At 35.4% G+C, this 23615-nt stretch overlaps 1 protein-coding gene across 1 annotated transcript in view; it reads left to right on the top strand.

The window, feature by feature from the left end:
• Positions 1 to 18087: 18087 nt before the first annotated feature.
• PRKACB (protein kinase cAMP-activated catalytic subunit beta) overlaps positions 18088 to 23615 on the top strand; it is a 123003-nt gene continuing 117475 nt past the window's right edge. The window contains exon 1 of the mRNA XM_081307945.1: positions 18088 to 18226. Within this exon, the coding sequence (XP_081164071.1) occupies positions 18181 to 18226 (46 nt within the window). The 5' untranslated portion in view covers positions 18088 to 18180. The remainder of the gene's footprint in view (positions 18227 to 23615) is intronic.

Below are 23615 nucleotides of genomic sequence, written 5' to 3'. Positions count from 1 at the left end.
ACTGAAGCAACTATACTCCAGGAGGAACTTCAAACCATAGTATCACTATCAAAAACTTAAGGAATACAGAATACAGGGGTGGTAGTTCTTGGAGTGGAGTTGTATCTTCTGTCAATATGTCTATTTCGTGTCTGCAAAACTTAAGTGGATTGCAATGGATATTGTGCACTGCTATAAAGTTAGCCAGGTGATATCCCTAAGTGCAGCTGCTGACTGTTGATCAACACAGCCTTCATAGATACTGATCTTATCATGGAAATTGCTCTATTGGCAAGAGTAATGAGGAGCCCAGAGCAGTGGTACATGCCTGCAATCCCAGAGGCTGGGGTGACTGAGGAAGGGAGATTGAGAGTTCAAAACCAACCTCAGCAAAAAGTGAGGTGCTAAGCAACTCAATAAGACCCTGTCTCTAAATAAAATATGAAATAGGATGGGGATGTGGCACAGTGATTAAGTGCCCTTGAGTTGAATCCCTGGCACATGCACACCCCCCCCCCCCCCGCCAAAAAAAAAATCCCAGAGTAATGAGGAATAAAAATGGTATTTACATGGTAAAGACAGCATTATTCACTCATTATCTTCACCTGTCTTAGTCCATTCCTGCTGCTATAACAAAATACCACAGATTGGGTGTTATGGTTTGGATGCAAGGTGTTCCCCAAAAGCTCATGTGTGAGAAAATGCAAGAATATTTAGAGGAAAAATCATGAGGTCATGAGAACCTTAATCCAATCAGTGAATTAGTTCCCTGTTGGGATTAATTGGGTGGTGACTAAAGATAGGTAGGGTGTGGCTGGGGGAGGTGGGTCATTAGGGCATGTCTTTGGGGTATGTATTTTGTATCTGACAAGTGGAGTTGCTCTCTCTGCTTTCTGATCACACTGTGAGCCACTTCCCTCTGCCATACTCTTCTGCCATGATGTTCTGCCTCAACTCAAGCCCTGAGGAATGGAGTTGGCTGTCTATATATGGACGCCTCTGAAGCCATGAGCTCCCAAATAAATTTTCCCTCCCCTAAAATTGTTCTTTTCAGTCACAGCAGCAAAAATGCTGACTAAAATAGTGGGCAATTATTGAATAACAGAAATTTATTTCTCAAGTTTTAAAGGCTGGGAAGTCCAGGATCAAGGTTGTGGCAGATTTAGTGTCTGGTAAGGATGGCTATCTGCTTCTAAAAAGGCACCTTGTGGCTATGTCCTAAAATGTGGAAGGTGTAAGAACAAAAAGAACATAGTTAATTCCCTTCAGCTCTTTTATAAAACTCTAGTCTGTTGATGAAGTTACAGCTTCATGGCCTAATCACTTTCTGAAGGCCCACCTCTTAATACTTTTTTATTGGGGATTAATTTTCAACACGAACAGAAACATTCCAACCATGTTGACCTACAACCATGCTAATTCGTCTGTCAAAATGCAGTTCATTGAGACCTTAACATTTGACATTCCATAGAAAGTTATGCTGGTTCACAGTGGGCTAAGTGAATCTGATGAGTGGTAAGTGGAAAACAAACTCAATGATCTAGTGAGACACACGGATGTCAGAAGGTTGGAGATAAACTCCATGGAAATTGTGTCTGCAACACTACTGAAGTTTTTAGGGACTGAATGATAGTCTAATTTTTTTTCCTTTGGATCATAATTAAGCTAGTTGGTAATATTATCTCATTTTGAAAATGGAAGGCGTAGCTTCATTTTATATAGTAATTTTTTTTCTAATTTGTTAATTTTTATTTTCAAATTATCTTTACTAATCCATTATTTTTGCTTTCTAACACTTTCTACATACTGATAGGAATTGCCATTATTTGCAAAATAATTGTCATTATTTACAAAATTGTTCTCCAAATGAATTGCATAAATTAATACTCCCTTCCAGACACTATAAAAATACCTACATTAACAAGCCTCAAGTCCAATGTCATCATTCTTCATTACAGTAGTGAATTAGACATGTAGAAAATCCTATGCTATTATTATTTTATTTGCATGGGTAAATCTGAATTTCCTTTCTTATTTTTTGGCTGTTCATATGTTGCCTTTTTTTCATCTTACTCACTTGTAGGTATTCTTTAATTTAAATGATTAATAACTGATTATCTAATTTAATTTATAAAGTCATTAATGAATCCATTGTAAATTTTTGATGTTTTTCTTTTTCTGTTTTCCTTTTTATTTCCACATAGTCTTCTAAAGACATTTGTTAAAATGTTAATATATTCACACACACCAACATAGCTTCCTTTATTATATTGTTTCCAGTCCAATGTTATAGTTAGAAAATCTTTTTCCTCATTATAAAATTACTCACTTATAAAAAATTTCACTCATGGTTTCTTACAGCACTTCTAGGGTTGTACTTATTGCATGTATATATGTAATATTTCTTAATTTTAGTGTAAGAAATAAGATAATCATCTAGATTTATTTTCTTAATAGTTAGCCAATGTGCTATATATTTCATACTCCTTATGTATATTAGTAACAGGGATAACTAAATATAATAGTCTAATTTACAAGGAGACTTTGTATATAAGAACTTTGTATTCTTTTGACCATAAAATTTAAATAGAATTGTTTTGGAAACAAGAGAGTTCTTAGAGGTAAACTCTCAATCTTAGAAAAATTGGTAAAGTAATTTACTAAAAAAATTAAAACAATACCAAATATTTTGAGTTAGCTGACTTCTTTTCAATTTTTTAGTCAAATTTTTATCACAAATTATTTTCTCATTTACAGAAAGAAAAAGAATAGTAACAATATTTGCTTTAAGCACATTGCCACGTTGTTCTTCAAATGTATCTTACAAACCTGGGATAAAGGAATAGTAAGTATGCAGTTCAAATTTACAGTATCTATAAAACATTGTAAAAAGTATAACACTCTGTTTTCCCCAAGAAGTATATACTATTGTTAAGGTTATAAGATTTGAAATGGTAGATGATGGAAATAGCAATATGAAAGGGGGTGTTTAAGAACATTTAAGGAAGGGTATAGGCCACTTAAAAGGAGAATGTTTTATAGACTCAATAACATCATCAAAGACCAGGCTTCTCTTCTCTTTCTAATGTCCCATGTGGAGAAAGTGGTTTCTGTGTTTGTGTCTTTGCAGGAAAGAGGAGGAAGGGTAAGAAGGAAGGGAAAGCACCTAAGTCAGAAAATTGAAAACTTTCTCAGAAAGGCTTACTTTATATATTTTGGCCCAGGGTGATTGTGTATCCACCCTCAGCTGTGAAGGAGCCTGGGTAAAGCACTATATATACACATACATACATACATACACATACACACACACACACATACACACACATGCACACACTCTCACACAGCCAAATATAACTGTGCTGTGTTAATAGGGAAGAAGAGATAAAATGAACTTTGGAAAGGGAAACAGCACTGACTCCAGTTGAGAGTTTTCAATTTATTGTTCACCCTGATAAGAGAGTTGTTTCTGGAATGCAACTCTATAAAATCCTTCAACCATTCCCTTTCACATCCGAAGGACATAAAAACACATTAGGATAGGTTACAAGTCCCTTCTAATTTAGTCATTTTCTACTTCACCATCTTCATCTCATTCCCCGTTCTCATCGAGACACTTCCTCACAGGAAGCTTTGTGTTTCCCTGACTTGACCACACTCTTGCATTTCACTGCCCTTGTACAGGCTCAAATGTCTGTTCTGCTTCATGAATTTGTTCCCATTCGTCTTAGTTTATTTTGCACTCTACAACAGAATATCACAGACGGTATAATTTGTAAAGAAAAGAAATTTATTCCCCATAGTCCTGGAACCTGAGAAGTCCAAGATCAAGGTTCCATCATGGTGAGTCATCCCTTGGTAGAGGGCATCACATGGGGAGAGCAAGGGAACAAGCCAGCTCAAGTCTCTCTTCTTCCATTTACAAATCATTCATCCCATCATGGGCCTCCATCTGCATGACTTCATCTAACCCTACCTCCACCCTAAAGCCCCTCCTCCAAATATTATCTACATGTGTATTAAAGGATTAAGTTTCCAATGTATAAATTTTGAGGGGTCATATTAAAACCACAGCACCATCTCTTAAATCCTCCAGCCAACTTCCACTTCCACTTCAACATTTAAGTTTAACAACACTTTTTTTTTTCTGTATGCTTTTCCCCAAATCACAGATAGATATGTTCCCTTTCAATAATCCCACGAATGCCAATAAGTACTTATAACACTGTTTTGTTGTTGTTGTTGTTTGTTTTTTTCTTTTTGCACTGGGGATGGAACCCAGGGGTGTTCTACCACTGCGCTACATCCTGAGATCTTATTTTTTTGTTTTGTTTTGGGGAAAGGTCTCACTAAATTGCCCAAACTGGCCTCAAACTCTTGATCCTCCTGCCTCAGCCTCTTGAGTTCCTGGGATTGCAGCAACTACACCTTGCATCACCCTTCATTTGGAAAAGCACACTGCAGTGGAAGGTGTTTGCTTATTTGTGTTCTCCCCTACACTGAGTTCCTTGGCCTTATTATCTTCAGAATCTACCATAAGAATTGGCAGATAGCATAAGCTTAGGAAGTGTTTGTTGAATAAGTGAATGAGGCTCTATCACCTCATGCTTTTAATAACATGTCTCAAAATATAGGAAACAAAATTGCAAATATTATTTTAAAAGTCAACAAATCCATCATCCTAGTGGGAGATTCTCATTTACCTCTTCCAGTATTTGTTAGATTAAATATCCAAAAGTCAGTGAGCATGTAAAGTGCTTCAATAACAAGTTTAACAAACTTAATTGACGTATATGAAACAAAACAAAATAACTGTAGAACACTTAATTCTTTTCATGTAGATTTGTGACATGTGCAAAAATGTACTATTTATTTTATTTTTTTTAAAAGAGAGAGTGAGAGAGGAGAGAGAGAATTTTTAATATTTATTTTTTAGTTCTTGGCGGACACAACATCTTTGTTGGTATGTGGTGCTGAGGATCGAACCTGGGCCGCACGCATGCCAGGCGAGCGCGCTACCGCTTGAGCCACATCCCCAGCCCAAAAAATGTACTATTTAGTTGGGTGAGGTAGTCTGTAATCCCAGCAGCTCAGAAGGCTGAGGCAAGAGGATTGTGAGTTCAAAGCCAGCCTTAGCAAAAGTGAGACACTAAGCAACTCAGTGAGACCTGTCTCTAAATAAAATACAAAAAAGGGCTGGGGTTGTGGTTAAGTGGTTGAGTGGCCCTGAGGTCAATCCCCAGTACAAAAAAAAAAAAATACTATTTACCTGGTCATAAAGCACATTTAAACAAATTCAATGAATGAAGTAATACAAAGAATGTACTCTAGCAAAAATACTAGAAATTAATAAAATATTACTAGATAACCATTTATAGGCTTTATTTTACACGTAGAAATACATAGTTTTAATTTTTGTACGTGAGATATAAATCAAAGTTCTTTTTAAAACTATGGATATCCAATCGTTGTTTAACATAGTTTCTTTAAAAGATTATCCTTTCTTCACAGAAGATATAGTTTTGAACCGTGTGTACTTTGTCAAGAGTCAATTGAAAATATGTATGGTCCTATTTCTGGACCATATATGTATGTATGGTCCTATTTTGTCTCTGATATTCTTGTCTATTTTCATAGCAGCAGCACACTCTTGATAGTGTAGCTTTAACGTTTTTAAATTAGATAGTAAGTCTTCTAACTTACTTCTTTTCCAAAGTTGTATTAATTAAATACATTGCATTTCTGTATAAATTTTAGAATCAATGTCATTTAATGCCCACCCCTAGCCCCCCAAAAAAGGTCTTTTGTAATTTTTCTTGAGAATGCATTGAAATCCTTAGACAGTTTGGAGACAATTGACATTTTAACAAAACTGAGTCTTCTGATCTATAAACATGCTATTTCCTTTTTTTAATTTTTGATATGGTGGATTGAACCCAAGGGTGCTTAATCACTGAGCCACATCCCCAGCCCTTTTTATATTTTATTTAGAGACAGGGTCTCACTGAGTTGCTTAGGGCCTCACTAACTTGCTGAGCCTGGCTTTGAGGATCCTCCTACCTCAGCCCCACAGCCACTCCTGCCACCTCACCCAGCTAAACATGCTATGTCACTTAGTTTATTTAGTTTGTTAACTTCTCACAGCTATGTTTTATAGTTTTAAGTTTTCAGGTCTTGAAACTCTTTGTTAGATTCAAACTTAATCTTTTAACATAACTGATGCTATGTAAGTTATATTTAAAATTTTTAATTGTTCATTGCTAAAATATAGATATAAAATTGAATTTTAAATAGTGATCTGAGGGGCTAGGAAATTTTAGATAATGATCTGAGGGTAACTCAGTGGTAGAGCGCTTGCCTCGCATGTGTGAGGCTCTGGGTTCAATCCTCAGCACCACATAAAAATAAATAAACAAAATATAGGTATTGTGTCCATTTACAACTGAAAAAAAAAGTTGTTTTTTTAATAATGATCTGATATTCTACAACCTTGCTGAATTCCCTTAGTAGGTCTAGTACTTCTAAATAAATTCCATTTGATTTTCCACATGTACAATCCTATGCAAAAAATATAATTTCTTCTTTTTCAATCATATAGCTTTTATGTCTTCTCCTTGACTATTGATTGCACTAACTAGAATCTCTAGTAAAATGTTGAGCAGAAGTGGTGGAGGTAGCCATTCTCACAATGTTCTGGTCTTAGGGAGCAAGCATTTGATCTTCCACTGCTAACTAAGTCTGTTGTTGGTTGTAGGGTTTTGAAGATGGCATATATATCGTAATTAAGGAAGTTTCTTTCTATTCCTAGTTTGCTGAAAAGTGTTGTTTTTCTCTTTCCCCACCCCTCCTCTCCTTCTCCTCTTCCTCCTCCTTCTCCTTCTTCTTCTCCTTTCTCTTCCTCCTCCATAATCTGTTATAATATTTCATTCTGTTAATGTGGTACATTACATTGATTGTTTTTCCAATGTTAAGAAATGCTTTCATTTTGGGGGATAAATTCCATATGCCAATAATGTATTTTCCCTTTTAAATGCTATTGGATTTGCTATATTAGAATTTCATTTAGCATGCTTGCTTGTATGCTGGTGATTTATAATGGTCTGTGGTTTTATTATCTTGTAATGCCTTTGTCTGGTTTTAGTAATAGGAATGCTGACGCCACAATAAGATGAGATATATATCCCCCTTTCCATTTTTCTGTATTTTAAATTTTCTGATTCTCTGTAGGATTGGTATTTCTTCTTTCTTCAAAAGAAGAAATTTTCATAGAATTTACCAGTGAAGCTAGATGTGCTTGGAATTTATGACATAGGAATAGATAAAAGTTTGTTAGATTGAATAGCAAAAGGAATTTCAAAAAAAAAAAGAAAGAAAAAGGAAAAGGAAAAACAAAAACTATTAAATTGAACTTCCTCAAATTAAGAGTATCTATTCTTTGACAGATACAAACCACTGATTTAAAGTATATGTTTACAAATGACATAGCTAATAAAAGACATAGAGAACTTTCAAAGTAATAATAAAAATAAAAATAAATAATTATGGGCACACAGCATGTTAACACAATGAAAAACAAAAACCATATATGGTGTTCTCAGTAGATGCTAAAAAGGTGGTTGATAAAATTCAACATCTCTTCATGATAAAAACCTGAAACAAATTATAGATGGAAGATACTTCAGCATAATAAAGGCTATATACTATAAGCCAATGGCTAACATTATGCTGAAAAGCTGAAACAAGACAAAGATGCCCACTTTCGTTACTTTATTTAACATTGTATTGGAAGTCTTTGCTAGAACACTCAGACAAGAGAAAGAGATATTGGGCATCCATATTGGAAAGGAGGAAGTCAAATTGTCTCTGTTTGCAGATGACATTTTTATATATAGAAAACACTAAAAACCATCAAAATACTGTTAGAACAAACAATTTCAGCAAACTTGTAGGACACAAAATTAAAATAAAAATCAGTAGCTTTTAAAATACATCAATAACAAATTATATGAACTAGAAATCATGACAGTAATCTATAAAATATTGATGATGGAAATTGAAGGAAACACAACAATTGGAAGCCATCCCATGTACCTAGATTGTAAGAATCAAAAGTCCATGTGGAAACACCATTAAGATATAAATTCTAGAAGCGTTGTAAACATCTATTCATAAAATAATAGATGCAAAATTTATGGTATGTTTATATAATAATTCATTCATAAAATATTATAGACATGTAATGAGTCAATTACAGTAAATATATGTATATATATATATATATATATGATTATATTTTACATTGTATAAAAAAACAGGTTACAAAAGAATTCTTAAAAATTTGAAAATCAAGCAAAATGGAGCCAGTTATTTTTCTACAGCTGTTATGTTTGGGTAGCAAAACCACCACCACAAAACCCAACAAGCAAACCTACAATTATAAAAGAGAACAAGAGAATTGGGCAACTAATTAATTGAGGGTATGCTTGTCTCTGGATGGAGAAAATAAATCTGGGGGGAGCATAGTATACATCTGAAATATGATGATATTCTGTTTCTGACCTGAATGTGGGTACAAAAATTTTGATTTATTGTAATTATTTCTGAATTTGTATATTTACATTTATACAGTCTTTGTTTGGTATGCCTCACTTCACAGTTTAAGAACATGTAACAGAAAGAGTGGGAGAAAGGAGATAAGTGGTGGAGACAATAGTTACAAGATATAAATAATATAGTTACCTACACAAGAGAAATCTGAAGAAGACCTGAAGTTCTGTTTCATCTAGAAGGGGAGGGAAGCAGTTTGATAATAATTTGAAGATTAAATGAGTTAATGTAAGTGCCTTGCTTGGTACATGCCCAAAGTGAAATTCAGTAAGTGTCAATTTTCTTTCTTCAATCATTTTCTCACATGTATATAAGTAGATTGCAAAAATATACCAAATAAGTTTTCAGTGCCAAATCCAGAAGCCCAGTACAACTTCAGTATGCTTAGGGGTTCTTGCACAATCCTGTGTTAGGACAGTTGATCTAGGGCAGTTAAGATTTTGGATATGATAGAATGTGGTAGTGCTTAAGCTTAAATAGGTATAATGATCACTTTTAAACAAATAAAGAACAACATACATGCACACACACACACACACAGAGAGAGAGAGAGAGAGAGAGAGAGAGAGAGAGAGAGAAAGAGAGAGAGAGAGATCATATTTTGTTAAAAGGAAGCTTAATTTCACACAGAAGATTTAATAGGCTTGAACAGGGCTTAATTTTCAATTATAAGTTTAGACAAGGTCCAAGTGTCTGCATTTATAAAACAGTATCCAATCATATTAACAAATGATTTAGACTAGATTTTTGGAAACACTGGTTTTACTCATTACCATTGTGAAATGAGACAAATCTGAGTTCAAGTGAAGTGTTTTGTTCTTCCTTTTCTAAGTGCATAAAATCTTGGGCAAGCAATTTTTTTTATGTTTCATTTTCATCTTAAGAAATGGAAACACCATAGGCTGGGATTGTGGCTCAGTGGTAGTGTGCTCACCCAGCACAGGTGAGGCACTGGGTTCGATCCTCAGCACCACATTAAAATGAAATAAAGATGAACTAAAAAATAAATATTAAAAAAAAAAGAAATGGAAGTCACCATAGTTACTACTTCATAGAATTCTTCAATGAATTCTATAAAGTAATATATTTAAAAGGTTTTGGGGCAGAGGTTAGTAAAGAACTTCCTATAAATTTTAGTTGTCATGATTAAAATTATTGGTCATAATGATTATAATTGTGTTCAACACTAGTGAGCTGGTATCAACCAGATATTTAACTTTCCACAAAAAAAAGTAATTCAAATCCTGATCATATGGATTTCAGGATCAAAATTTCCTCATAATTTTATACACACCTTTGAGGGATTATATTTTTATATGCACCTTTGATGGGGTTATATGTTTAATAGATTTTCTGATTCTCAGTTCCTTCCTCTCAGAAAAGTTTTGTTCTTTGTTCCATATTTCACGGCTATTCGTTTGTCATAATTTAAGTGAAAGGCAAAAATGACCCTTTATTTTTTTTCTCTTCAGAGTAACTACAATGACAAGACTGTTTCATGTAGCAGAACTTTAATTGAAGGTTGAGGGGCTATCTTAAGTGCTACATTATAAACAATTTGGAATCAATTACATGTTAGATCTGCTATCTGCATTGGCTGTACCACCACATACAATATGTCAGTGTCTTGACATCTTTTTTTTTTTTTTTTTTTTTTTATTTATTTTTTTAGTTCTCGGCAGACACAACATCTTTGTTGGTATGTGGTGCTGAGGATCGAACCCGGGCCGCACGCATGCCAGGCGAGCGCGCTACCGCTTGAGCCACATCCCCAGCCCCAAAAGTGCGTGTGGGAAGGGGGCGCAAAAGCCTACAGCACCCGGTATTCCCAGGCGGTCTCCCATCCAAGTACTAACCAGGCCCGACCCTGCTTAGCTTCCGAGATCAGACGAGATCGGGCGCGTTCAGGGTGTTGACATCTTGATAATCTTTCTAGCCTTCTTCCTTGCTTCCTTTCTGGAATTTTGAATTTTATCTTAGAGGAATGCAGCTCTCTCTAGCCACCCCTTCACTTTTACAGTTATTCATTAAAAAACAAACAAAAAATCTTTTATTTAGGATTCTAAGAAAGTAATTGTGGTTATAAGTAGCATATAAATAAAAACCAAAGTATTTGGAAATAAATTTTGGAATGTAGTTGTCATATTTAAAGTAAAAGAAAGAAATGAAAATCACCTTAATTTTCTATAATAATTCTGCCATATTCAATAGATTTAATTGAATTTAACCCCTTTGACTTCCAGGTCATAAGAACTAAGAAATTATGTTTAATCTCATTTTCTTTACTTGGACTTTGAAGAATTACTTATTTAACAAAATAAGAAGAAAATTAAACATACTTTTCCTTATGTATTCTTTATCCTAGAAACTGTGAATATCTTGCCTTCTATCACAAGGGAATTAAGATTTCTAGTTAGCTTAGTTAAAACAAGAGATTATCCTGTGTTTCCAAATAATCATGAGTTTAAGTGGTAAGATTTCTAACACAACTGTATGAAGGCCCATGACTACTGGCTTAGAAACTGGGAGTCTTGATTAATTTAGCAAATCACTTAACCTTCTATTTATTCTATTTTTATAATGGGATGAGATGGATTACTTTTAGGTTGCTGCCTTAGAAAATTAGCAAAAACTAAGTGGTTCAAAGCAATGTAAAATTTTCTTACATCAAGCTAGGCCAGTGACCTGCACCTCACTGGAAGAGAATATGGCTCCGTATGTCCTTCTGAATGCATGAGGGTAGAATCATTTTCCTCACCTTAACTTGCCTCTAGAGGTTACCCATATTATCTGACTTAGTTCCCTTCCTCGATCTTCAAAATCAGCAATGACATGGAGTCCTTCTCCTATCACACCATTTTGTCCTCCCTTTTTGCTTCTTTTCCATTTCTTAAGACCATTGTGAATGCACAGAACCCACAGAGATAGTCCAGGATTATCTCCTGTTTTAACGTCAGCTAACCAGAAATGTTAATTCCCATTGTCATAGTTGGTAAGATACTCACAGGTTCTAGTAATTTGAACATGGACATTTTGGGGAAGGCATTATTCTTACTACCATATCAGTTAACAGAGTATCTTCAGCATCTTTAACAAACTAAGACTTTATGATAAAGCCCACCACACACCACATCTTTTGGAGCGGGGATGGAGCATTATAAGACAATTCCACTAAGAAATATTTGTCTTTACTCAGTTTGTTAAACAAACCGTAGTAGATATCTGTAGTAAACATTTTTTCTTCTTCTAATATTTCAATTTCTATTCCATCTTCTTTAGATAATGGGAAATTTCTGATCCCTCATGAATGAGTCTCATGACGCTGGTAATTACTTGCCTTGTTCTGAGTAAGAATCAGAAAATGTAGCCACCTCACACTAGGTATAATTCACATCACACATGTTGTTAATTTAAAAACGCTTTATCATCTTCATTTCTAATCTCTGTTGCTCTGTCACCCAGGAAACAAAATCTAAGAATAATTTTCAATCTTTTATTACTACTGTATTATATTTACACTATAGTACACATTTAATTTGTCTTATTTTACATAATTACTTGTAAGTCCTTCTTGTCTTACACAGAAACTTCTTGAGCCTAGGGAACAGATTCTGTTTATCTTTGGATCTCCCATAGTACTTTGCATTTAGTAGGAACTCATTAAACTTACTGTAACCAAATTTATTGAGTGATTGTTGTTGAAATATAAATAAAAGAATATAATTAAGAGTAGGAGACAGAGCTACAGCCAAAAGAATTAAGTAACTTAAGTAGAGGTCACAAATAGTAGCAAAAACAGAGCATAATCTCAGAGGGTTTTTGTCCCTAACACTCTCTTTTTACCTCACTACACATATTCTGGCTTGTCACTATCAATAATATGAATATAAATTGAATTAATTTAGCCCAGATTCTGCCCTTTCACTTTGGTCATAGACAGGCTCCAAATATAAGGGTTGAAATTTCATGAAAGGTCTTGTGTCAAGTTTAGTGACTTCATAAAGGAGCAAAGGGTTGCAAATCCAGGTATTAGCACTGTTCTACTGATACTCATCAGAAGATGCACAGCTTAAAACTCAAATACCAGAGATCTCACTACAGTTTTGGAGCATATTATGCATTAAGAAAGAGAAAAGAGGCTATTGATTTTCCTTCCCCTCCATGTTTCCTTTTCTTTTTCTTGACATTTTCAGATTGTTTTCTAGTCCTTCTGCAAAGATAAACTGAACTTCCACTCTGACAGTCCCTCACTTTTGTTGTCTTTGAGCATGTTACCAGATCACAGTCAACTCTTTCAGTTTCCTTACCTGTGAAGAAATATGGGAAAAGATACATTCTAAGCCTTGGATAAAATATTAGTAATTGAGCAAAGAGATTAAAAATATGTTCACCAAGAAAAAATTTGTACTGAATTAGAATGATTTGAACAATTATCATATTTGTCATTTATTAGTTATGACATTTCCTCTTCATTTTGGAAACATTCTGTTCTTTGCCTGATATTTAATTTGGTATCATTTGATTTAGGATATACTATTAATGAAATACTAGATTAGGTGGATTATTAATTAACAAATAAAATACTCATAATCTTTTAATGGTTAATAAATCCCACACTTGCACTTATTTGGTATAAAATACAATATAAAAGCAAAATTGCTTGATCATATTTTCTAAGAATTGCCAATTTCAGTTTATCTGCCCTAGTAAAGTAAAAACAAGTATTTCTCTCTATATATCGTACCGTATTTGAGGGTGTTTTATTTTTATTTTTCATTTATTTGTTTTTTATTTCAGGGATTGAACTCAGGGGCACTTAACAACTGAGCCACATCTTCAGCCCTTTTTATTTGACAGAGGTCTCACCAAGTTGCTTAGGGCTTTGCTAAGTTGATGAGACTGGCTTTGAACTTGGGATCCTCCTCCCTCAGCCTCCTGAGCCTCTATCATTACAGGCATGGGCCACCATGCCCAGCAAAGGCACTTTATTTTAAAGTACTATGAAATCAAGTAGGTAATATAAGAAGTTGGCAATGTAAGTTAAAACTAGAAAATAAGTATAAATAACAATTGATTCATTTTTTCCCTCCTTTTCTCACTTCTAAGTGAAGATCTAACTCTAAGAAGAAGATGGCAAGGCTCTTAGTTCCTAAACCTTAGTTTTCTCATCTGTAAAATATAGATAATATAATTTAATCTTAAAGAGGATTGAGAATATCTTTGTCTTACACAGTGATGGCATGTCACCTAATGCTCTGTCATTTACCATGTGAATTACCTTGGCCAAATTACTTAATTTCTTTGAACTTCTGTTTTATTCATTTGTACAACAGGACTAATGTATATAAGATGTTTTGCTTTTGAAGGTTTTGTTGTGGGGATCAGATATATTAATGACATGTGAAAATGTTTTTTATGAAGTATTAGAAAACAGATAATGAATTATAAAGAAGTTGCTACTGGTACAATTTTTTTTTTCTATTCTATAGTGCTGCATGTTCTCAGATTAACAAAAATATTATATGGGGGTAGACTCAAAGTCTTTTCTCTGTACAACTCCCTTCTTACTGTGATACTGATACTTACAAGATACTATTCTCAATGTTTATCTATAGCAAAGACATCAGTGGCCATGGAGCAACTGTCCCATGCTAGCTCTAATCACTGAAGAACTACTGGACAATTAATGAAATTTCTGCCCCTTGTAGAATTTAGAGGTGGAAAAGAAGAAACAAGTCTTTTAGATGCTATATAAGCAATCAATTCCAACAATGCTTTTCCCTCCCTCCCAACCTCCCTGCCATTCCCCTTTCTTCTCCCTCCCCCTCCCCCTCTTTCTTTCATACCTAGGATTGAACTCAGGAGCACTTAACTACTGAGCCACATTCCCAAACCATTTTTTGTATTTTATTTATAGACAAGGTCTTGTTGAGTTGCTTATGGCCTCGCTAAGTTGCTGAGGCTAGCTTTGAACTTGTGATTGTCCTGCCTCAACCTCCTCAGCCACTGGATTACAGGCATATACCTGGCAAGTAATTACAAGTTAGTGATTATAAGTTAGTAATTACAAGTTAGTGATTACTAATGTCAACTAGTCAAAAACTACTTACTAAACCATATTTTAAAAGTATAATCTCCTTTAACCAGAACAACAATGTAAACTAAGAAACAGAAATAATGGTAGAAAGAAAATTTGCAAGCAATTTAAATTGCTGATCATTTTTCTCTATTATTAACAAATAATTTACTTCCTTATCCAATTATGAAGTTAAATTGAAAAAGGGGATAATTTTACAAGGCTGATTTTTTGGCTTTATTTATGAATTTTCTAGGATATGGTTATGCTGTACCTAAGTTCTTAAGAGCTATCAAACATCTCCTTTGCAAATTAATGATTTACTAAACAGATGGCTGCTCTCTTATTAGAGACCTAGAGTTCAAAACAATGCTAAGGAAAGTGACAAATTAAGCATACAACACTCTTTTATTAGGCTTACATTTGAAACCCATCCCAGTGAGGATTGTATGAGTATTCTAAGTTCTAGAAAGATTCTTTCTAGGACAGAATAAATAAAAATTTGGTATATAGCTGGTTGTTGCTACTTATTAAACTTTTTACATACGTAGGGCAGAATATCACATATGCAAAGGTTAATATTAGAAAGACATGGCACTATTGCATGCTGAGACAAAAATGTGTTTAGAAAGAAATGGCACTATTGCATTTTGAGACAAAAATCTCACATCATTTAGTTCAAATCATTGCTTTCCTATTTTAGTTCAAATCATTGCTTTCCTATTATTGTCTTACTTTGTTTAGATTCAGTGGATATAAATACATTAAATAATTCAGTAAACTGTGATACTAGATCAATATAGAATATCCTCAGGTAGTAAACTTGTTCATCTATCTTTTCAAGTCAATAGGATTTCAGATGGAGGGAATGTAATTTATCACTACATCTAAAGCTGTCTGATCAACATTATGGACAAAAATCTGCCTAGATCCTATAGAGAAATTCTCTCTAATCTATATAATTTCTTATGTGAATTTTTCAGCTGGATCTGGGAACCCAATTAATAAATGCAAGAGCTAATTAACAAAAGAAAAGCATAAAAGTTGTATTCATTTTACATGCATATGGGATCTTCCCCAAACAGTGAAGTCTGAAGAAATGATTAAATCATGATGTTTTTGGACTTTTTAGATAAACTACAACAACTTTGTGAAGGAAGGACAGGATAAATGGATATCCGAACAAAGGCAATAAATTCTAGGGACTTTACTAAGAGATAGATGTAGGGAATGTAAAAGTGTTACATCCCAGAGAGGCTCAAATGTGAAACAATATAATAATCTTTAAAGTTGAAATGATTGGATTATGAGAGCCTTAACCTACTCAGTGCACTAATCTGCTAATAGAGATTAACTGAGTGGTAACTGTAGGCAGGTGAGGTGTGGCTGGAGGTGGGTCATTGGGGCTGTGCCTTTGGGGTACATATTTTGTCCCTGGTGAGAGAAGTACTCTTTGTTTCCTGATTGTCATGTCCTGGGCTGCTTTCCTCGGTCACACCATTCTGCCTTGATGTTCTGCTTCACCTCTGGCACAGAGCAATGGAATTGGCTGTTTATGGACTGAGACAGAATTGAGGCCTCTGAAACCATTAAGTCCCAAATAAACTTTCCTCCTCTATATTGTTCTGATCAGGTCTTTTGGTCACAGCAGCAAAACAGCAGACTAAAACAAGAAGCTAGTAGAAGATAAGGGTTAGGTCAAAGAGTTTGTTTATTCAGGTTCATTGCAGCTTCAGTTATCAGTGTCTGGTACCCGAGGCTATTTTCCAGCCTTGGTATGTGAAGAACATACCTCCAAAAAGAATATGACTTGCTGTATGTAGTGAAAGGTGGCCCTTTCTAAATTTATAGTTGCTCAAATGATTTTAACTTAATATAATATACCAATCTGGCATATTTTGAGGTGGCATGTCTTTAATTGCTTCTGTTCAAATCCTGCCTCTCTTGAAAAATAGCTGTGCAACCTGTAGCAAGTTACTTTTCTGTGCCTAAATTTGCTCATAAGTTAAACAATGATAGTAATATTATAAATCTCATAGGGTTCTTAGGATCATAATACTTGGAATATTGTTTATATGATATAAATATTTATTAATTTAATGGAATTGACAAAAAGAGATAGCAGGAAGAAATTACTGAGAAAAGTTTCTACAGTTACCATTCTGTTTTATTAGTAATGATTTTTTTTTTAATTCTGAGAAATTTCCTCCACTTACTTCAAGTCAGTCGGTACCCAATAAATACCTACGGGGCTTGGTGTTCTGAAGACACAAAATAAATGTGTGTGACCTGGGATCCTCCAGAAGTTAATTTTTCTACTCTAAATTTGGAATAAATGCTCACAGAGCAAAGTTTAAAGGGATATAGAAAAATTTACTAGAAGGCTACATAAATGACCGAATAGAGTTTATAGCAAATTCAAGCGCTCTAAGATGTATATTAATAAAAACTCAACTATGGTTGGGAATATATTTGTTTTGCAATCTACACCAAAGGTTGGTAAATCTGATGATGTACAGCTACAGAAATTGTGCAAAAATAGTAATGTTTTCCTTTGTCTCTCCTGGGAAATCTGACAAAACCTTTAAGAGCAATCAAGTAAGGCCATGGCCAGTGACCGTCGCACTCAATGCATCTGAGAAATTGTGACTGAAGCCCAAGGACCAGAGCAACAACGTGGTGGGTTTAGTGAGTACCTGCTAGTGGAAGAGAAAGGGAAGCTCCATTCACAGCCATGATTAAAGACCAAGCATTTCCCAAAGACTGATGCTGACAGTAGGGTCAGAAGGATCTGAGGTTTCCCCCCTGCGTGTGTTCTCCCGCCCGATAGAGAGGTTCTTCTCTGGCCCAGGGCTGTGCGTAGAAGGCAGTCTTTGAGTGGGGAGCCTCGGAGACTCGGGGCACAACGTAAGCAAACTGCATCCCTGCACGATCACCCGCGGCTCCTCTAAAGAGCAAGTGAGCTCCAAGCTGAAGGGGGATCTGCGTTTTCTAAGCTAACGGTTTCCAAGCCGCCTCCCTCCCCTCGGGGCACGGGCCCAAGAGCCAGCTGGAGCAACCACAGCCTAGAGACCTGCCCTACTCCGCCTCCGCCCGGCACCACTGGGGTCCACCGCCCGCCCCCGGGGTCCCGAGTTCGCGTCACTTCCGGCGCGCGCGCGCCCGCGGAGACCTACAGGGGCCAATGCTGAGCCCCGGGAGCGCGGCTGCCGGGGGCGCGCAGGGAGGGCGGGCCGAGAAAGGGGGAGTGTCTGCTCGCCGCTGCTGCCGCCGCCGCCACCGCCGCCACCGCCACCATCGCCGCCACTACTACGGCTGCCACCGCTGTTGCCTGGGAGTTCGCTGAAGCCCTTTCCTCAGATCCGGCCGGTTCTGCTCGCCTGGACTCCGGGCCCCACCGACCGGCGCATTCATCGCTCTGACGGGTGCAGAAGCGGGAGTTGCTTCGGTCTGTGGAGCGGCGGGGCGGCCCCAGCCCCTCTTCCCCTCCCTGACCCCTTCTTGCCATCGCCCCAATCATGGGGAACGCGGCGACCGCCAAGAAAGGCAGCGAGGTGGAAAGCGGTGAGTCGATGGGTTTGGGTTCCCGCGGTGGGGGCCGTCGCCGGGCACCGAGCGCCCCCGGGTCGTAGCCCCCAAGGCCGCGCGGACGGCCCGGGCCTAGCAGCGGCCGCTGGGAGCCCTCCCAGGGGGCCTCGGGGACTGGCCGCCTTCCTCCTCCTCCCCCTCCCCCAGCTCCGGGGAGCGGGCAGTGCGCCAAGGGCCGGATGGAGGGAGCCAGGGGCACCGTGGTCCCCGAGGTTCCCTTTCACCCTGGAGCCAGGAGGACCGCACACAAACTCAGCACTTCCCCAAATATGGTCCGGGGAAAGAAGTCCCTTGTGTCTTCGCGCCCCTAGGTCCCCCACAGCATCCCGACCCCGTCCTAGTGAGCCACAGGTAGTGCTGTGGGTAGAGTTGGCTCTTTTCCCTCCATCACTGGGTCCAGCCCCATCTTAAACAAGGTGAGGGCTGCGCGTGCGGCTCCGCAGGTAAGGATATCCTGAGTCCAGAGATCTTTGTCTCTTCAGATTAGAAATGGAAAACATAAAACCAAACAGCAACTTTATCCATTAGAGAAAAAAGCAAGGCAGGTTTGCCTTTTCTTTAGACGTCTGAGAATCTACTACGATGCCTGTAAAAACTTAAAGGTCTTTTGGAGTTGAAGTGCTTCCAGAACACAGTTGATGTCTTCTGAGAGCTGAAAGCGCAGGCGTTCAACACTACACCAAATGGGGGGAAAAATCATGGATATGGAATTTCTGTATGGCTATCAGGATTATATATAAACACACATAGCAGAATGGTTGTGAAAGAAAAATGTAAGATTCATATTAGATGTTATAATTCAAAAGGACTAAATAATGGTTTTTTTTTTTTTTTGCTGTTTGTTATATCACCAGGAGTTAATTGATATCTCAGCACTTAAAATGAACCTGGTAATTTATTCAATCAAGTTCATGCAAATATCTTTTAATGTTTCTATGTTTGTAAGAGAAGAATTGGACTAATTTTATAATTTGGCTTGAAGAAAATAGCTTTTTTTTTTTCTGTACAAATAAAGTAGAAGGGTTTTAGTCATTCATTTTGTTTAATATGGATAATGAGATGAGATTATAGGGTTTGTTGTGGTAAATTTCGGGAGCTCCAGAAAAGTTTCAGAACTACCAAACTATTAGTGACCATATTTTACTATGCAATATGTAAAGCTTACATAGTCAATGTAGAATGCATTATTTTCTTGAATTACACAAATGTAGTAACCAACTATATAAAAGTGTAAAGAATTTGGAAAGTATGAAGAATTACTTGTACCTTACAAATTGTCATTTCTCTGTTAATTTTAAATTCCGTTAAAGATTTAACTATCCTTATTTTGTGTCAAAAGTGTGCTTGGTAATTGAATCATATCACTGATTTTCATTAGCCAGAATCGATACAGTGTTTATATTTTTAATAATGATAGTATATTCCTTTGTGTTTTATACATTTGTTGTTACATTACCAAACCAGTTTCCCCCCTGAGAGTGTTAATTTGAAACTTCTATCTGTGACATAATCTTGAACTATTTGTAGAAAACAGAATGGAAACTTTAAATATTTATCTAAACATATTTTAATTATTTCTATTAATAATTATTTCCAAAGTTTTAAGTGTTAGTGGCAGCCATTAGGTATGTTAGCTAGCTTTTCGTGTAAGTTTATTTATGGAAACTGAAGGTCATTATAATAATTTGAAAAAAAGTTGTGACAAAAGAGGTTAGTTGATGATGTCTCCAAGAAGAGTTATTTGAAATATCACATGTATTGATCAATGTTTGTAGTTTCATGTAGAGCAATGTTATCAGGTATGTGTTACTGTTCTACTTTAGTGAACAAAGAAATTGTATTATGTTTTAAAACTTAATGAAAGTTAACTCCTCATTACATACCTAACTGTTCTTTGTATTTTTAAAAAGAATTACTCTTGAAAATTTGTTTTCAAAAGCTGAATGTAGTTATTAAACTTCCTTTGATACATAGAATAAACTTTTAGAAATATAAGTGATCCTAGAGATCAGTCTGTGCAATCATTTCATTCAAAGCCAGAGAACCTGACTTTTGAACAACCTGGGGTTGAGATCATACTACTGATAATAACAGAGTAAGGAATAGATCTGATGCCTTGACTCTTTTCATTATTCCATAATCAATAAATACATGTACTTTGCAAATATTCACCTTGTATTTTAGTTTTAATTGGGGACCTTGTAAATAAAAGTTTAAACATTTTACTATCTCTTATGAGAGAGAAGATGTAAATGTAACAGTTAACTGAAAGTCAAAATGTAAATGCTAACATGAAGTGAAGTTAGAGCACTGAAAATTGCTGATAAGAGAGTATTTGATGTGAAGAACTGATTGAAAATTATCAAGTTGCTTAAAAGTTGAGGTTTGCTTAAGGCCCAGCCTCACACAGGCAGGTGATTCTAGAATTTGGTTCTAAAAATACTCCTGAAGAATGAAATTAGGCCTAAAGATATTTGAGAAGGGTTTTGGTTTATTGTACTTTATCAAAGCCCGTCCCTCTAACTCATAAAATAGATATTTTCTGGGGAAGATCTGTAAGCCAGAGAGATTTCATTCTCATGTCTAGTTTCTGAAATGGCATTAATTTGGGTACCTGTTGTTCTGCTGTGGTAAACTAGGAAATTGTATTTATGTGTCTCAAAATTTAATGAAAGAACAGTTCTTAATCATTACTTACCTATTGTTCTATGTATTTTTAAAAAATACTCTTGAAAATAAGTGTTTTTCAAATTGAACATAGTTATTTAAAGAGCAGCCAATATACAGAAGCGTAAACCTTTAGAAATATAATGTACAATTCTCTTAGATGTTTTAACTGTTATCATTCAAGATTGTTTTATTCAATAAGTCTCCTACCTTTTACTCACCCATAGTCACCAACATAGAAAGCAAATGCCACTTTTTTTTTTTTAAACCCCGGACAGGTTTTTGTTTATTTTCTTTTTTAAAAAAATATTGCATTTACAGGCTGCCTGTGGATCTTTGTATTACACACTCACGGTAAAGGCTTTGACACCAAAGGAAGAAAAGTGTTTGTTAAAGATTTGAATGTGGATTCTCCCATGATTGCCAAGTTATAAGGCCACCCTTTAGTCTAGTGATTATATATCTTGAATATTTTCCAGAGACTCTTTTGGTCTTAAGAAATTGAAGGTGAATGGAAATTAAAGTCATCAATAGATTAGGTTCAACAAAAATGCAAGTTTCTTAATAATTAATGTTTTTTGAGGACCCATATGTACCCGGTTTTCCAAGTGCTTTGTATGCATGGTTCTACTTGATCTTTCCAACCTTGTGAAGTAGATAATTTCTTTTTCCTTTTACAGAAAGGAAATGGAGACTCAAAGAACTTAAGTGATTTATTTAAGATTTTACACCTAGTAAGTCAAGGAGCATGATTCAACTTAGGCACCTTAACTCCAGAACCTGAAATCCTAACTCCTTTGTTCAACAAGCAGTGTATCCAACGGAAAAGCAAATTCTAAGTCACTTTAGACTTTGTTCCAATTTATTATCAATTATAGCACATTTTGGTTTCTTTCAATAATGACTTTATTTGGATATATCAACTAAATGAAAACGATTATTTTTTTCCTGTGCTATTTTCTGGATTGTTATCAGCTGTAAAAACAAGGTTGATGGATTAAATTACCTTGAAAGTCTTTTAATTAAATATGGTACAATTTCAAATTAATTATGTAAATTATTTATATAATTAAAGACCTTATTTCCATTGATGTTTGTTTTTTTCTTATTTGAAAATGTATGCCTTCCCTTCCTGTTAAACAGCCACCCCAAAAATTATTATTTGAATTTGTATTGCCTTTTTTTTTTTTTTTCCAGTACTGGGGATTGAACCCAAAGGTACTTTACTACTTAGCTATATCTCCTTTTTATTTTGAGACAAAGTCTCCCATAATTGTGGAGGCTGGACTCAAACTTCCCATCTTCCTACCTTAGCCTCCCAAGTTGCTGGGATTATAAGTGAGCACCACCCCATTTGGCTCTTTGTATCAACATTTAAAATATTTAAAAATATTGCATTTTACCATGGTTTAGAATAATGCTGTCCGTCCAGTCCAACTTTTTGTGATGATGGAATATTCCCCACCTTTGTAGTAACGTGTATTAATGGCTAACCACATGAGGCTCTTGAGCACTTGCAACATGACTAGTGCTACTGAAGGAATGAATTTTAACTTAACATGATTTAGTGTTTGGTATGTTGGACAACACAGATTTAGAACATAGTCTTTCTGTAATCTTGGTAATTTGGAAGACACAGGTATGTGTAGAAAAAATTCTAGATTTTAATTTTCTTGTAACTTATTTCCTCAGCGTTTCCTTCCAAATAAGTATTTATAGACTTAGTGAACAAATTATTATAGTTTAGTAATCTGTATATAAATAATTTATAAAATTAACTACAAAGTTAAATTCTTTGGGGGTTCTATGCTAGAATTACAATTTTGTACTTTTTAACAGTGGATCTCAGTGAACATACTTGTATTGAAAACTTTTTTGTAGAATTAAATGTTGGTTAGGAACAAATTTAGGGATCTCGTATGTCTTTGAACTTTCTATTTATCAAGCTTGCTTTTTTTCTTTCCTTTTTCTGATATTTTATTGTTTTAAGCTTGCTTTTTAAGTATAATCAGTAGCAGATATTGTTTTAATTCAGTATACTGGCAAAGAGTCTTCCTTGGGTGAAAAAAGCAAAAGGAGAAAATTAAAAGTTATGCATCCGTGATGATGAATACATATGATCTCATCTTCTTTTATTATTCTATAATTCTCTTTGTATAGATTTTTTTGCTATATAAAATTATCTTGTATTCAGGAACCATTTTTCCTATTCTTTACTCAGGGTCCTCTAGTTAGGATATAGACAGACAGTTGTTTTTTATTGCTGGTTGCAGGATAATGAAGAGACATGAAAGCCAGCTTAAAGAGTAAGCCATGGTTGAATGGCAGAAGTAGCACTTGAGAAAATCCTAGGTAAGCCAGGATAGTTATTAAGATCCTAACAACTAAGAATTAACCATAATTCATTTTGATATTCCATAAATGAATAAATAAAACAATTAGTACAGTATTTGAAATTTTGTATATAAATGTTAATAAATGGTAGTATACATATGTGATCAAATCTCAGATGATTAAATCTTAAATTTTTAATGAAAAATGATAAATAGAAAAATGTAGAATTTATGGGAGGTAAAAATACATAGGTAGTAATATTTTTAATATGTAATCTTTAAAAAATATTCCTTCTAGAGTATCTGATATAGTTCTTTGTTGCTTTATTCATTCATTAATTCAGTACACATAATTGAGCTAAAAT

The sequence above is a fragment of the Spermophilus citellus genome (assembly GCF_964194105.1).
Source record: "Spermophilus citellus genome assembly, chromosome: 9".
Lineage (NCBI taxonomy): Eukaryota > Metazoa > Chordata > Mammalia > Rodentia > Sciuridae > Spermophilus > Spermophilus citellus.
This window is presented reverse-complemented; position numbering and strand designations above follow the sequence as displayed.